At 36.1% G+C, this 17,145-nt stretch overlaps 3 protein-coding genes across 5 annotated transcripts in view; 1 reads left to right on the top strand and 2 right to left on the bottom strand.

Annotated features, from left to right (window-relative positions):
• Positions 1–2,035, bottom strand: part of LOC107691833 (cytoplasmic aconitate hydratase-like) — a 22,740-nt gene extending 20,705 nt beyond the window's left edge. Inside the window, exon 1 of the mRNA XM_016490646.1 lies at positions 1,904–2,035. The gene's annotated coding sequence lies outside the window, so the exon portion shown is untranslated. The remainder of the gene's footprint in view (positions 1–1,903) is intronic.
• A 2,088-nt stretch (positions 2,036–4,123) lies between these two features.
• LOC107691867 (uncharacterized) lies at positions 4,124–10,333 on the bottom strand. Its single transcript, XM_016490691.1, has 6 exons — positions 10,281–10,333; positions 9,038–9,137; positions 7,449–7,685; positions 6,229–6,410; positions 6,057–6,134; positions 4,124–4,502 (listed from the first exon to the last, which is right to left on the bottom strand). Exons 1-6 carry the CDS (start codon positions 10,331–10,333, stop codon positions 4,358–4,360), a joined length of 795 nt encoding a protein of 264 aa, XP_016346177.1. The 3' UTR covers positions 4,124–4,357.
• Positions 10,334–11,226: 893 nt separating this feature from the next.
• LOC107691830 (protein phosphatase 1 regulatory subunit 15A-like) lies at positions 11,227–15,462 on the top strand. Of its 3 annotated transcripts, XM_016490642.1 has the most exons (4): positions 11,227–11,436; positions 13,025–13,453; positions 13,502–13,802; positions 14,974–15,462. In XM_016490642.1, exons 2-4 carry the CDS (start codon positions 13,038–13,040, stop codon positions 15,187–15,189), a joined length of 933 nt encoding a protein of 310 aa, XP_016346128.1. In that variant the 5' UTR covers positions 11,227–11,436; positions 13,025–13,037; the 3' UTR covers positions 15,190–15,462. The 3 variants fall into 3 exon arrangements, with proteins under 3 accessions (XP_016346128.1, XP_016346127.1, XP_016346125.1); XM_016490641.1 differs by having other exon boundaries at positions 13,025–13,785; positions 14,972–15,462; XM_016490639.1 differs by having other exon boundaries at positions 13,025–13,802.
• The last annotated feature ends 1,683 nt before the right edge of the window (positions 15,463–17,145 follow it).

The raw sequence follows: 17,145 nt of genomic DNA, 5'->3' as shown, positions 1-17,145 counted from the left end.
TTTCCACAGACCCCAATATGAATAAAAAAACCTTGATTTAAACAGTTAAACTTGGCCAGGGTCACATCATAAGAAATATAATACCTCCGTAGCAGTTTATTTATGTTTCTGTGATTTAGAAATACACCTTAAAAACAAAACATCTCAGACTGCAAAATCTCCACTGGTTCCTCCAGTGAATCACTGTCTGATATCTCAGTGCCAAGCATAACAGACTGAATGAAAGTTAATCTGAGACTATATCTGTGCATTTCTACAGACAGCGTTGTGTGCATTAGACTCTGGACTAAGATGAGACGAGGCTCTGTGTTTCTCAGTCTTCCAGGAACTTGTTTAGAGAATGATTTACTGAAGCCAGAGCACGATTTCACGTCTTTGACTGACATAAAAGCAATGCACAAAAGTCCATTTGCACTAACTTCACATCAGTAACTAGACTGCATGTGCAATATCAATTCTTTCATTGTCAGTGAGCACAGGGTCGGCGCCAGAGCGCACAAAGTGAGGGGGGCAGGCACAATTTTTTTTGGGGGGGGTGGCTGCTTTGAAAAAAAAAATGTTTCTGAAAGTAATTTTCAGATGCAACGGGGGAAAAAACGGGATAAACACAAACATGAAACTTGTAAATAAAATAATCTGATATATAGCCTACACTGTAAAAAAAATCTGTACAATTTACGGTAAAAAACCGGCAGCTGTGGTTGCCGGAATTTTACCGTAAAAAATACGGTAGCAATGTTTTAGGTTTTACGGTTTTAACTTAAATTTACAGTTAAATACCGTAATTTCATTAACTGATATAATGTTAATATACCAACCTATTTAAGTACTGACATCTGTTTTGTACCTTTGTAATACACTGATAACCACCAAATGCAGGCGGTGATGAGAAAGTCACACGATGAACAAAAGCCCATCACAAGCAGCTTTTAAATAATAACATATATAGAAGGTGCACAGTGTCATTCACACAAACACCAAACACCATCATGGTAACACACATGAAACTGAAATAATGCAATAAACATTCATTTAACAACATTAGGTGTAACACACAACCCATTCTAATGGATAAATATAATTGCAGTATATAATAATATATGCTTAGCAATAAACATGCCAAAACAAATTAATTTATGAAGAAACGTAATTAAAGTTGGGCTTACCTCTCTCAGGCAAATCCAAATGTGTCCATATTCGCTATGTAGCTGAAGCTAAACTATTAGCCTTATTAGGTAAAATAGGCTTTGTAGTTCACGCACGTTCCAGTATCGACGGATGTTTCCAATGAATGCAGTAGCTTAGTGTGCGCGTGAGGCGCCGGCGCGATCAAACAGCTGAAACATTAAATAGACTACTCCGTCATTTTTGGTCATACAGTAAAGGCATAATTCGAAACTGCAAAGTGCAAAGTGTTACCAGTTTGAAAATTCAAGAATAATAGCAAAGTTAACAGCCTGGGAAACCTTCCCAGGGCAGTACCTTGCCTCACCGACTAAAATCAGGGCGCCCACTACGGAGAAGGCACCAGAGGTGAGGGGTCACAGTGACCGAGGTGACCGAGGTGGCCGGGCCCCCCCCAGTGGCGCCGACGCTGAGTGAGCAGATAGCTGGTTAGCTAATGATATCTCACGCAAATAAGAGCCAAAACTGCTGCTATTTCCACTTGATCTCGGTCTAACAAGCACACAGTTAAGCTGTCATAACACTCGTGCTAATAACTTGCATCCTTTTAATATGCAACAACAGCGAGGACCTTCACGATATTAGCCTGATAGACAACATGCAAAAACTATGAACTCAAACTCCGGAAACACTGATATGAGACGAGATGTAGATCTTGCATGCAGTTATGTTCATGAAGCATTATTTGAGTGTATAAGAGCTTGTTCAATCCTCTTACCTCGCAGTGTTAGAGTAGATTTGAGCTGCTGTCACTAAAAGATAGATGTTTGGCCTGTTTACTCTGAGAGCGGCGTTGATGTTTTTACCGTAATTCCTCTAAATGAGCGGCATTTACACCTGCACACTAAAGTCATCTGTGGCAAGCTGTTTTAACATTTGTGACCCTGGATCACAAAACCAGGCATAATGTTTTTTTTTTTTTTTTTTAATCATCTGAAATCTGAATAAGTAAGCTTTCCATTGATGTATGGTTTGTTAGGATAGGACAATATTTGGCCAAGATACAACTATTTGAAAATCTGGAATCTGAGGGTGCAAAAAAAAAAAAATCTAAATATTGAGAAAATTGCATTTAAAGTTGTCCAAATAAAGTTCTTAGCAATGCATTTTACTAATCAAAAATGAAGTTTTGATGTAGGAAATTTACAAAATATCTTCATGGAACATGATCTTTACTTAATATCCCAATGATTTTTGGCATAAAAGAAAAATCAATAATTTTGACCCATACAATGTATTGTTGGCTATTGCTACAAATATACCCCAGCGACTTAAGACTGCTTTTGTGCTCCAGTGTCACATTTATTCCTTTAAAACTAGCTTGTATCTATTTTTACATTACTAGTATTAGGCCTACGTATTTTAATTGGGCCTATTAGTAAGTAACCCAATGATACGTGACTTTTAGAGTAGTGTCTAGTGATAGTAATTCATAAATATTTCGTATCTATTGACAAATAATGACTTTTCTCATTTAATTATTATTTCTTTTTTAATTTGTTACCAGTACCAATGGTAGCCTATAGTTAAATCCAAACTACGAGAATAGTCTTTATACTAAATAAATAAAATACTTTATTCTCGTGTTGCCATGTCTTTGTTGTCGTAATTTTCATTTTATTTGCCAAATATGATTTAATCCTACAATATTTTATTTAGTTTAGATAACTTTCTATTATTGTATTTTAGTTAGATTTTTATGTGCATTGTGCAACCATGTATTTGTTTTCTTTAGTATTTACTTTTTTTTATTTCTTCTTCTTTGCAGGTGTGTATATGTGTGTAAGATGCTCTGTTTTTGTTTTTAAGGTGACTTTTTAACATTCTGTCAAGGGTCTACAGATGAAGAATAGCCTTTTTGGCAAATTCTGGCACATTTAAAGTCATGTTTATTAATGTGCATTGCCCCTGAGAACAAATAAACTCTCTCTCTCTCTCTCTCAGTGAAATTGAAAATAGATTGGGCTACTTTAATCAAAAAAAGAGACATCAGTAAGTGTCAGAAAGTGTGTAAACTTTTTGAATTAAATGCATGGTAAATTGTACTTTTTTTGTCTTCTGGTAACATAAGTATTAGCTTCTTGAAGGGTACTAAATGAAAACAGAGATCTTTAAACAAATTTTACACATCAATTCAACACATTCAAAACACATTTCCTCTCATTTAGTTAAATTATTAAAATTTTGCATATTCTGCAAGGGGTACATAAGACTTATAAGCAGAACCGTAGCTTAGGATGCTTTTGCAGAGTTTATAATAATCAGTTTTGACTGATTGTTTATAATATGATGTGTATTACAGTAATGATTTAGCGCTTCTGCGCCTGTTTCTCTGCTCTGTTATGAATGTGTGTTAAAGGTCATAGTTAGTTCATTATCATTGTAGGCTAATAAACACCACAGAGCATATTTCTAACATCCGTTTTCATGCTTACATAATTTAGTTAGACGTATCTGATTCATGTGCATGAATCTGATAGCCTATAAAAATATAATTTGCAGTCTGTAGACATGAGTCAATTTCAAAACTTCCTGTGCATTAAACGAGGAGCATTAAATGTAATTTGATTTCAAGAACATACTGTACAATAAGACTCTCAAACATCACAGCTGAGATAAATATAGTACATGTGGTTCTGTGAAGCGGTTATCAGAGGCTCTGAAGCCGAGAGATATGCCTTATCACAAAAACATACAGGCGATTTTTATTTGCTATCAATAATCTGTTTTAGCAGCAGTTATATCAGAGCAATAAACTAGACCGCAGTGTCACTGGCTTATTGCTTTTTTTTTTTAATGGTGGCAAACAGTGTTGAGGAAAGTTACTTTTAAAAGTAATGCATTAAAATATTGAGTTATTACCGGAAATGTAATTGCGTTAGTTACTTTTTATAGAAAGTAACTTTTGCATGACTTTTTCTCATCTGGACTGGGCTTGCTTGTTTGTTTTTAATATAAAAAGTTCTATTTTTGGCCCTTGCACACCAAAAGTGACAATATTTCTGGAGTCATTTCACATTTATTTGTTGTAACTTCAAATCCAAGTTTGAATATGATCTGGTGCATGAGTAAAGGCTTTGACGCTGCTGAGGTCTGGAAGGAGTGCTTTGGTTGTTGTGGATTGTAAGTGGCTTGGCTCGTGGCCCGGGTGAAGCGAGTGAAGTGAATAGTGTTAGCGATGAAGCTCCTTCCTCCTCCGCCTGCCTTCTCTCATTCTCTGCATCCGGTAGGTCTTTCGGGCCACTTCACGCTCTTTCTCCTGCACCTCTGTGTCATCCAGCACCTCCAGACCGGGGATCTGACTGATCACATACTGCCTGTCATACACAAATAGAGTAGTTAGTATGGACTATAATAGTATATTATGTGACCCTGGAGGACAAAAGCAGTCTTAAGTCGCTGGGGTATATTTGTAGCAATAGCCAACAATACATTGTATGGGTCAAAATTATAGATTTTTCTTTTATGCCAAAAATCATTAGGATATTAAGTAAAGATCATGTTCCATGAAGATATTTTGTAAATTTCCTACCGTAAATATATCAAAACTTAATTTTTGATTAGTAATATGCATTGCTAAGAACTTCATTTGGACAACTTTAAAGGCGATTTCTCAGTATTTTGATTTTTTTTTGCACCCTCAGATTCCAGATTTTCAAATAGTTGTATCTCAGCCAAATATTGTCCTATCATAACATAACCATACATCAATGGAAAGCTTATTTATTCAGCTTTCAGATGATGTATACATCTCAGTTTCAAAAAAATGTACACATATGTCCAGGGTCACATATATAATACAATACAATACAATATAATGTAATGTAATGCAATGCAATGCAATACAGTACTCTACATATTAGGTTGTTCAGATTGAATACTGAACATACTGGACTGGCACAAAAACTTAACCACAGCTTGCTTAGTTGTATTGAGAACTTGTATTGCAAAACATGACCAATAGATGGCAGTACACACTTTTGAAAGATAAGTGTGCTTAATTGTATTGAGTGTGCACTTGTAGTGTACTTTAAATCTTGGAAGCATATATTTAAAAAGCTGTAAGTGCAGATAATATAATATTATTTAATTAAAAGGCCACTTAAGTGACTTAAAGTGAGACACTTTCATGACTGTTTCTTAACACACTTAAGTACACTTTTAAAAAGTGACCTTTGTAATAATGTCAAATTAAACGTTTAACTTTAAAGCACATTTTAAATCATCATGTTTTAATAACCTTTTGTCGGGCCTAAAGACGTAGCTAGACTTATTTTTGAACCACATGTAAAGTACTTGCTTAGAATTTGAACTGTAGTGTGTTATTCAATATTACATTTAAAGTTGATATATTTTAAATGTACTGAATTGCAGCATCATCATTACAAATGTATTTAAATACATGACATACAAGTTTCAACAGAAATTAAAATAAAGTTTAGTTTTCAGCAGTACTTTAACCATATTTCAAAGACAATAGAAGTAATTATGAAATTACATATAAATATGCACTTAAGTCATACTTAAGTGGGTCAAAACGCACCATAAAGTTGAGCTAATTGCAGGTGATATCAATTTAAATGATAATACATTTTCTTTAATTGTATTTAACATGCAATTAAGTATCCAAAAGCATTACATTCAGTTCAAACTTAAGTATATTCTTTTAAAGTATATTATTTCCATAACAAATGCTCCTTTGAAAGTATGCTAAAGTGTACATCTTCTTCAAAAGGGTATGTACCATCTGAAGTTTTTGAAACAAATCAAAAGTCCAGGATGAATGTTAACATACTAAAATGTATATATTGGCAATACAATACTTACAACATAACTGCGCATTTCAATACATCTCCTCTTCTCAAGCTTACCTGTAATCCATATACTGCGTGAGACTGCCTCCATTAAAGTAACTGGGTGCCGCTTCATTGTTCATCATACTGAGAATTCTACAATGAAACCAAACAGATAAATCACTGGAAGTATAAAAACACTATGTCTACAGAGTAGTTAATGCATGAGTGAATGGGATTCTGAACTCACTTGATATTTGGGAACTTGCAGCAGATCTCCTCCACAATAATGGGCAGGTTGCTGATTTTGTTCTTGTTGATCCAGAGGGTGGTGAGGCTGGGCATGTAGGGGAATTTGACATGCGCGCTGTAGTTGTTGCAGTCCAGGATGAGTGTGCTGAGCTTCTCCAAACTGCCCAAAAGAGCCGGGTTCCGTTAGCAACTCCGTTAAGGTCAATCACGTGAGAAGTTAACCCTACACAGTCAAACCAAAAATGTGACCCTGGACCACAAAACCAGTCATAAGGGTCAATTTTTTTTAATTGAGATTTGTACATTTATACAATATTTGGCTGAGATACAACTATTTGAAAATCTGGAATCTGAGGGTGCAAAAAAATCTAAATATTGAGAAAATCGCCTTTAAAGTTGTCCAAATGAAGTTCTTAGCAATGCATATTACTAATCAAAAATTAAGTTTTGATATATTTACGGTAGGAAATTTACTAAATATCTTCATGGAACATTATCTTTACTTAATATCCTAATGATTTTTGGCATTAAAGAAAAATCAATAATTTTCACCCATACAGTGTATTGTTGGCTATTGCTACAAATATACCCCAGCGACTTAAGACTGCTTTTGTGCTCCAGGGTCACAAATTATTCAGACACCAGATATAATTTTTTATATTTTTTTACTAGTGGGTGCAGGACACTATGTAAGTGAGGATACCAAAATAAAGTAAACTGTGACATATTATACCCAAAAATTCTTCATACATATATATTTAGCAGATGCTTTTATCCAAAGCGACTTACAAATGAGGACAATGGAAGCAATCAAAATCAACAAGAGAGCAAAGATATACAAGTGCTATAACAAGTCTCAGCTTAACGCAGTACACGTAGCAATGTTTTTTTTTTATTATATATTAAATAAAAAGAAAACAGATAAAATAGAAAAAGAATAGAGCAAGCTAATGTTAGAGGCCTTTTTTTGCTTTTTGTTAATTGCATAAAAAATAAAAAGAAACCAAGTAGATAGAATACAAAAAGAAAAGAGAAGCTGTTGTGTTTTTTTATAAAGAAAACAAGCAGTTAGTAAATTAACAGAGTGCAAGTCTAAATATATTGTATATAAATATACAATATATAAATATATCGTCTAAAGATTAACAAAGATACATATAAGAAAACTTTATAATGTAGTTACACACATGACAAAGACATCTGATTCCCAAAAGGTTACTCGTCCAGCAAGTTGTAACTGAGGTCCAGAACCTCCAGAGTGTCCCGCTGCTGAAGGATGGTGTCGTAGGGAATCTCCATGAGGCTCTGGTAGGCCAAAGAGAGTCTCTGGAGGCCCAGCACCACAGCAGGGCCGCCGGGGGCCGAGGGCCCGGTCTCCATGTCCCTGCCCTCACACTCTTCACTGCTCCTCCACCAGGCTTCAGGACACATAATGAGCGGATCCACCTCCTGACACTGTCAAAAAAGATGTTTGAGGGTTAGTTAAGGGTGGAGTTACTCTGGTACATGGTCAATTTATGCCAAGAATTCTGGGTACATTTGGTGTAAGTACACTGTAAAAAAAAAAATATATATATATTTTTTTGAGTGGAATTGATTTCAAAGTATATCCTACACCAACTTTTTTTTAGAACAAATACGATGTACATGACGCATTGTATATCTCAGCATTATGATTCAAATATATTTGACATTTTCCAGTTGCAGTCAGGAGCTCACAAATATCAAAATACCTTCAGAATATTGACACACGTTGTACTAATGAATAAGTCCACAATCAAACTGAGTTCTTCTGCTAAAACTGTGACAGTCCAAGAAATCAAAACTGGCCAAGACTGAGTAGGCTATTATTTAAAGGGTAATATGAATTCACATTTAAAGAACTGATCCATAGGTATGAGGTCGTCTTCATATATAAAACCAATACTCATTAAATCCTAATTAGATTTTTAGAATTAAATGGGAAGTTAGGGCAAAGCTACATTCACCTCATTATGACTCAGAATGAACTGATATTTCATAAGGCTGCAGCCAAATAAAGTAACACAACGCCAAGCCCATTGAGTTGTATTAATATATCATTAATAGGCTACATTATTCAAATAAATAATATCAGGTGGTGCTTTTTTAAAACCTGCACCACACTTTAATATTTCTTAAGTATTTTTCTTCAGAAATTAACTGTATGGTATTCATCAGAATTTCCCCAAAACGCAGATGCAAAAAAAAAGGAATTCACCACAGTCACGAAGATCACAAAGAGTTGAGAGAGAAAACATGAGTTCAGTGCATATGAAAGTTCGGGCACTTCAGAAAGAGAAAGCGTGGTATGAAACGTGTGGTAGATACATCAGGATTACAGAAAAGAGCAGTCATTTCAATCCAACCTGACATATTTACATGACATATTTTCACATCGATGCCATAAAAGAACCAATTTTTTGGTTCCCCAAAGAACCTTAAAGTGAACAATTCTTGAAAGGTTTTTTTTTTTTTTTTGTGAAAACTTAAAGAACCATTTTCCCCTATGAAGAACAATTTGTGGAATTGAAAGATTCCATGGATGTTAAAGGTTCTTCACGGAACCACAGAGCTCTAAACTTTTTAATATTTTAAATATTTTTAAAAGTGTAAGTAACATTTTTATACAGTTTTTTTTTCATTATTGACACACTATTTTCCTATTTAATACTGTAAAGTTGCTTTGACACAGTCTGTATTGTTAAAAGCGCTATATAAATAAAGGTGACTTGACTTGACAAGAATTCTGCATTTGGCATTGTACAGGTCAGAATCGTAACACTTACCAGGGTTTGCAGCTCTCCAGCAGTGTCTGTACTGAAGCGGTGAGTGAGTGCGTCTGCATATACGACCCTTTCTGCACAAATAAAATACCTTCTTTCATGGCTGGAAATGGGATCACAAGATGGGATAATCACATTGCCGGTTAACTCTTTCCTTGGGGTTTACATGAACGTCACTGAAATGTCTAAAATAGGTCAACAGCTTTTATGAATCAGCTGATGCTAAGTGTGCCTGTACTTATTAATATAGATAGACAGACGGACGGACGGACGGACGGACGGACGGACGGACGGACGGACGGACGGACGGACGGACGGACGGACGGACGGACGGACGGACGGACGGACGGACGGACGGACGGACGGACGGACGGACGGACGGACGGACGGACGGACGGACGGACGGACGGACGGACGGACGGACGGACGGACGGACGGACGGACGGACCAGAAAGACGGACAGACAGACGGACAGATAGATGGACAGACAGAAAGACGGACAGACAGACGGACAGATAGATGGACAGACAGAAAGACGGACAGACAGACGGACAGATAGATGGACAGACAGAAAGACGGACAGACAGACGGACAGATAGATGGACAGACAGAAAGACGGACAGACAGACGGACAGATAGATGGACAGACAGAAAGACGGACAGACAGACGGACAGATAGATGGACAGACAGAAAGACGGACAGACAGACGGACAGATAGATGGACAGACAGAAAGACGGACAGACAGACGGACAGATAGATGGACAGACAGAAAGACGGACAGACAGACGGACAGATAGATGGACAGACAGAAAGACGGACAGACAGACGGACAGATAGATGGACAGACAGAAAGACGGACAGACAGACGGACAGACAGACAGACAGACAGACAGACAGACAGACAGACAGACAGACAGACAGACAGACAGACAGACAGACAGACAGACAGACAGACAGACAGACAGACAGACAGACAGACAGACAGACAGACAGACAGACAGACAGACAGACAGACAGACAGACAGATAGATAGATCTATTCTATAATTTACAGTTAAAATCTGAATCATGTCTGGTTTTACGTCAGTATATAAGTCATCTTATAATTTATAGTGCAAAACTGCAAAATGATTGATAATTGATGTGATTCATCTTATTTTTGTTATGAGCTGTGTATGCCACATTAAGGTATTTTGTTACATTCTGTGTTTTTGAGTTCATGTCGATTGCATTGTTATTCCCTACTTCTTGTGTCCCACCAGCTCTGACGTATTTTCATCAATAAGGTTCTTTAACATTCTGATATTTAGTAAGGAGTTAGATTATGTCATAAATTAAGTAGCCTACCATATCCACAAAGCCAGATACATTAAATTTAAACCCAGCTGCAAAATATTAGCTTCGGATCTACATTTATTATTGTCATCACTTCAAAAAGTCTCCTCCAATAAAAAACAGCTTTGAGGACAACAGTTTTTAAGTAGGCCTAAATTATATATTTTTTCTCTTCTTTCTTTTTCTCTCTCCTCTGTATTCCCCCGTGTTCTATGTTCTATATTGAATTATATTTATGCAAAAATAATAATAATAATAATAAAATAAATACACAAACAATACAAAAAAAAGTATTAGCAATGAAAAAAAAAAAGATTGCATTGTTATACTAACATCATATTACCCTTATGGCGTTTTGTATGTGTGTATATGGCACTGTCCTCTGTCAACACAGCAGTATTAGTCACTCACAGGCCACTTATGAGATACTTTGACCTGTCATGTGGCATTCTCTTTTACCACTTCTGTCATTATACAGGTTATCAATACATGTTTTTATGGTGTTATTGTAAAATACAATGTTGCTTTATAGTCGCATGCACCTGCCGTCTTCGTGTTTTCCATTTCTCTGGTGATTTCACTTTAAAATGAAAATGTCGTCGCCAAGAAACTCCCCTTGTTTTGTTTACAGCTTCTCCCTCCAGGTTGTTTTGTTCTTCGCTTTCCATATTTGGGTGTGATGCAATCCGGTCTCAACCAGACGCTCTTGTCCAAGCCCCGCCCACCGCTGGACTTTCTGGAAACGTAACGAAACGCGGCTACGTGATTTCCCAGTAAGGCGCTGACGTAAACACGCAAGCCCCGCCCCCGCACCAGAACGTCACCGCATCCTATATAAACGCTCGCAGTCTCTCACAACGGCATTTCTATTTACGGCACAGAAGAATGAGATTCGTGAAACACAACCCGAGCGCGACATGTTTATGAACAAAGCGACCATGGAGTATATATTTGAACTGAACTCGTCTTATTGCTCAAACAGCGTTTTTGAGTACGTTAGCAACATTGGAAAACCAAACCTTCACTGGAGCGACTGCCAAGCGACAGGCTGACCAAACTCACAAAGGTAAGGATATCTTTCTGAGTGTATCGATAAACAGTCGTGATATTTCGAAAACTGAAATATTTGTATTCGATGTAGAAGTAATTCGTTAAGTAGTTTAGTTAAGCACTGGTTAATTTGTCCAAAAATCATAACGTAAATACAGCAAACACGGTAATACCATGGTAACCGTTGGTGTTTTTGTTGTTAGTAAACAGCACGTAATGAAAGGCGGGGCTTGTCACATTGGCGCGTGTCATAATTGTAACCGTTTTTGGGTTACTTTGGAAATGTAGGTAACACTTTACTTTAAGGTGTCTTTGTTACACACGTTACATGTACTTACTATTATACTAACAATAAAATTATGCATAATTACATGCAAGTAACCCTAATCCTAGCCCTAACCATATCATTAAGTACATGTAGTTAATTAATATTACTCAGCACTTAAATATATAATTATATTGTAACAAGGACACCTTAAAATAAAGTGTATCCTAAATTTATTAGGTTGCAGATTACAAGTTACCCTATTTAAAATGTAATAAGTATTGTAAATATTTCATTTAGCCTACTTTATTAAAGTAATTGATTACATTTGATTAAAATTCTAATTTCTAATTTTTTTCTACATTTCTCTAAACAGTTAACCATTTTCAGACATTTAAAGCAGACATCGACACTACTGTCAGACTTTCATAATCCTTGAATTAAGATGATAATAATAGAATAATTTTCAAAGCACAGCCACCACAAAAGCAGACTTTAGCACCTCTTTTTACGTTGGGATCGTTCTGAGGTTAAATACAGATTTAAAATCATAACAAGATTCAGTTTAATAACTATGATGCTGTTTTTGATTTTTTTTAATGCAAAGGCATATCTATGACAGAAGACACTGGCGTCTAACAATACCTTATGGGGAAAAAAAACAGTTAATTTAAAAAGTAAAGCATATACACAAGCCCAAATAGGAAATAAAACTGTTGTCAAATTATAACAAATAACAAATCAAATAAACTCCTGAAATATTGGTCTATTGTCTCCTATTTAAGAGCAGTCAATGCAATTTTGGAAAGAAACCCTCTTCTGAGTGATTGAGAAGCTTTCAGTGGTTTTAATAGCTATATGTGTGACCATGGACCACAAAACCAGTCATAAGGGTCAATTTGATGAAATTGAGATGTATACATCATGAATAAATACGCTTTCCATTGATGTATGGTTTGTTAGGATGGGACAATATTTGGCTGAGAGACAACTATTTGAAAATCTGGAATCTGAGGGTGCAAAATAATTAAAATACTGAGAAAATCGCCTTTAAAGTTGTTCAAATGAAGTTCTTAGCAATGCATATTACTAATCAAAAATTAAGTTTTGATATATTTACGGTAGGAAATTTACAAAATATATTCATGGAACATGATCTTTACCTGATATCCTAATGATTTTTGGCATAAAAGAAAAATCGATAATTTTGACCCATACAATGTATTTTTGGTTATTGCTACAAATATACCCCAGCGACTTAAGACTGGTTTTGTGCTCCAGGGTCACATATAATGAAAAATATAGTTTTTTTTAGCACCATATGATTTTTTTTTTACAGATTGAGTGTGATTATGGCACCATTCACCATTTCTCCACATCATCCGCTGCCGTATCAGTGCGGTTTACCTCAGAAAGGTCAATCCAAGATGAGTCCTGAGCTTTGGTCCGGTTCACCTGGAGATCCTTATCGCAGAACGTCCATCGTGCAGATCAGAGTCGGTCTGTGGCAGCTCGTCCAGAGAGTCCTGAACTTCTGTACGAGTGTGACCGAGCTCCTCCGCTCCAAGATGTTTCTCTTCATTTGTGTGGGAAAAACCATGACCATGACCGACGAGCTGAAGAAGAGCGGCGTGGAGGAGGTCTTGGAGAGGCCTGGAGGCGAAATCAGCGATGGAGCTTCAGAAATGAAGGTCGTTATGGAGTCTGATGATGATGAGCGGGAATCGTCTGCGTTGGACTCGGATGAAGAGGAAGATGATGAAGCCAGGCGCTCTGATGAAGAAACCAATGAGGAGGAGGAAGATGATGAAGCCAGGCTCTCTGATGAAGAAACCGATGAGGAGGAAGATGAGGACAAGGAGGACTGTGAGACCGAGGACGAGGACTCTGGATGGTCAGATGAGGATGAAGCAGACTCTGAGGCTTCAGCAGAGAGTCTTGAGCTTTGGGAATCGTTTCTCAACAGCGGTGACCCCTACAACCCTCTGAGCTTCTGCTCGTCCATCGGCTCCAGAACAAACACGGAGCAAAACCAGCAAACCCAACCTCCACCAGCGACAAGACCAGACGAGAGCGAGCCAAATCCAAAACCAAACTCAAGGGAGGGCGGGAAGAAGGTAAACATGTTTGTTTGTTTTCATATTATATGTTTATTATTTATTATGTATATATAAACACACACACATGCATGTATATATTTAAGAAAAATGTTACTTTTATATATTTATATATGATATCATTTATATGAATATGTAAATATTTAAAAAATATATGCTGTATGTGTGTCTTTAGATATATACATGATAAATATACAGAGTACATACACTTTTATAACTTTTTTATTTTGTATGCGATTAATCGTTTGATGGCACTAATTTTCATATTACATTATTTTATATATTAGCATTTAGATTTTTAGTTTAAATTTTAGTAATTTTATTAGTCTGTTTTTTTTTTTATTTTAGCACTTCAGCTTATTTTATTTCCGTTTTTCAAGGCAACATTTCTAATTTGCGTTTTTTCATCTAATAGTTATATTTTATTTCAGCTCTATTTCAATTAAAGGTAAAGCAGCTTTTAATCATGTTAGTGAACAATAACACCGATGCAACAACATTTTAGATGTATAGAGAAAACAAACGGAATTAAAAAAGTACTATTATATACAACAGTATTTAATATAAATTAAACAATATATAAATAGTGAAATGTAAATAAAGTTATAAAATAACAAATAACCATAAACCCCTATTTATAATGTTCTAAATTATATAATTTTAGGTATTAAATGCTAGGCAGCATTTATAATTAAAGTTTTTTTTTTTTTAATATATTTTCTTTTATTTCAGCTTTAATTCACTTAACAAATGGTTTTTAATAATTTCTGTTTTGTACAGACAAAACAAACCAAAAACTGATCAAATAATAATAATATTTACAACCGTATTCTTTTAATTAGTTACTTAAATTAGTACTTAAACAAGTTAATAGTAACAAGTCAATAAACAGTAATAAAATAATAAACGATTTTTTGGTATTGTGAATTATACATAATTCTTAAAAGGAAAAAAAAGAAAGCTTTTGGCAAAAGTGATGCATGATTGAGCAACAGGCCAGAAATAAAAGGTTCATAAGACAAAGTCAGTGAATGTGAATGTCACGGTCTTGTCAGCAGATTATAGTTGCTATAATGCCAGCTGCATGACTAACATGCGTAAGGTTAGGGTTTGAACACAAACTCTAGTGTGTGCTCCTCTGATAACAGGCCTGTGTTTTGTGTTATTGCAGGTGTGTTTCAGTGATCAGCTGACTGTGCGCCCCCTGGTGGCGTGGAGTTTCGCGAGCCGGGCCGCAAGGGACGGGTCTTGTTGGATGCAGATGGCCAGAGACCGAGAGCGATTCAGAAGAAGAGCGGAGAGCATCGAGACGCTCCTTAAGCCCTGCCTGACGGCTGAACACAGAGCCGGAGTGTGGGAGAGACTTCAGAGAAAAACATCCTCTTAATACTTCATCCTCCAGCTTAATGTAGCATCATCATAATGTAGCATTTGATCTAGATGTTGGTGTAGTTTTTGGTGCTTTTAGTTTTGTGTGTAATTACTGTATAAGTTCTATTGTTACAATAGCATGGTGCACTTTATTTTTATGTCTTTGTCTTATTGGGATTTAATTTTGTGTTTTGCACATCTATAATTTTATTGTACTACAAAACACTGTAATTCTAAGACATTGCGTATTTTATGGCAGCTGAAAAATATTAAACTTTTCTGTTTCTTGCTTCTGTTCTTGTTTGTGAGTTATAATATTTCAACGTGTAAACATTTTTTGCACTAGTTCACCCAAAAATAATGTAAAAAGTTGCTAAAACTTTACCCCTCCTCAGGGCATCTGAGATGTAGAGGAGTTTGTTTCTTCATCAGATTTGTAGAAATGTAGCATTGCATCAGTGTCTCAGCAATGGATCCTCTGCAGTGAATGGGTGCCGTCAGAATGAGAGTCCAAACAGCTGATAAACACATCACCGTAATCCACAGCACTCCAGTCCATCAGTTAACAATCAATCATTGAGATGTTTTAACCTTTAAACTGCTGCTTCTGGCCAAAATGAGAGTCCATAATCCATTATTTTGCTTCCTCTAGTGATAAAGTCCATCCTGTTGTTGCTCTATTAAAAGACACAGACATATTTGTTTTTGGACTGTTTTGGCTCTGCTTGATCTGTGCAGATTTCTCTCCTGATTCAGACGAGATGACTTTTTCACTGGAGAAAGCATTATGGATAGAAGACTCGTATTTGAAGTTAAAAAAGCCTTAATGATGGATTTATTTCTTACAAACATGCAGCTTGTCGCTTCACAAGACATTTATTGATAGACTGGCATCTTGTGGATTATTGTGATGTTTTTATCAGATGTTTGGACTCTCATTCTGAAGGCACCCATTCACTGCAGAGGATTCACTGGTGAGCAAGTGATGCAATGCTACATTTCTCAAAATCTGATGAAGAAACAAACTCATCTACATCTTGGATGGTCTGAGGGTGAGCACATTTTCAGCAAATTGTAATTTTTAGGTGAACTATTCATTTAAATATTTTTGCATGTTGACAAATAAAATGTATATGAACTTGACATATTACAAATATTGCTTAAATAGGTCTTTGGTGAGATATAGCATGTTATACAACAGGACAGGCTAGAAAATGTCTACTACAAATATAAACACATTCTATGCAGCCATTCACAACAATGTCACCTTTCCACCACAGTATCAATACGTTTAGAAATGTTAGAACGTGTTTTAGAAGGGTTAGGTGCTTGTTTAAGCATGAACATATTAAGAAAGACTGTTCAAACATGTTAAGTTGCAGCATGTTTTTATTAAATAAGGTGTAAAAATACAGTCAAACTCTGGTTACAAAACCATTATTTAGTGGTAGTTACAAAATTATTAATCGGTTACAAGTCACAAAATAAATAGTCTTTGTATACTTGGTCCCTGTGTTGCATCTGGGTCCGGGGGACAAAGACCGAAAACACACACACACGTTTGTTTCTGTGAATTGTGGGGACTTTCCATAGACTTCTATTACTTTTATACTGACTAAACAATATTTTTTATCCCCTAACCCTAAACCTACTCCTTACAGAAAACCTGTTTGCATTGTTACACTTTCAGATAAACATCATTTACTATTTGTAATAATTTTGGGGACAGGCAATGTCAAAAATTTCAGGTTTTACTATCCTTGTGGGGACATTTGGTCCCCACAATTTAGCATAAACAAGTACACACACACGCACACACACTCTCTCTCACACACACACTCACACTTCACTCACACACACACACACACTCTCTCACACACACACACACACACACTCTCTCTCTCACACACACACTCTCTCTCACACACTCACTCTCTCACACACACACTCTCTCACACACACACACACACAC

The sequence above is a fragment of the Sinocyclocheilus anshuiensis genome, unplaced genomic scaffold (genome assembly GCF_001515605.1).
Source record: "Sinocyclocheilus anshuiensis isolate Anshui unplaced genomic scaffold, SAMN03320099.WGS_v1.1 scaffold206, whole genome shotgun sequence".
In the NCBI taxonomy this organism is placed as follows: Eukaryota; Metazoa; Chordata; class Actinopteri; order Cypriniformes; family Cyprinidae; genus Sinocyclocheilus; species Sinocyclocheilus anshuiensis.
This window is presented reverse-complemented; position numbering and strand designations above follow the sequence as displayed.

Bases quoted from the DNA above. Each gene is read 5' to 3' on its own strand.
- LOC107691830 (XM_016490639.1), top strand. From the start codon at position 13,038: ATGGCACCATTCACCATTTCTCCACATCATCCGCTGCCGTATCAGTGC. The intron at 13,803-14,973 runs GTAAACATGTTT...GTGTTATTGCAG, and splicing joins CAAGGGAGGGCGGGAAGAAG to GTGTGTTTCAGTGATCAGCT.
- LOC107691867 (XM_016490691.1), bottom strand. From the start codon at position 10,333: ATGTTAAAGAACCTTATTGATGAAAATACGTCAGAGCTGGTGGGACAC. The intron at 7,686-9,037 runs GTAAGTGTTACG...CTTTTTTGACAG, and splicing joins CTGGAGAGCTGCAAACCCTG to TGTCAGGAGGTGGATCCGCT. The intron at 6,411-7,448 runs TAACCTTTTGGG...AGTTGCTAACGG, and splicing joins GTTACAACTTGCTGGACGAG to AACCCGGCTCTTTTGGGCAG.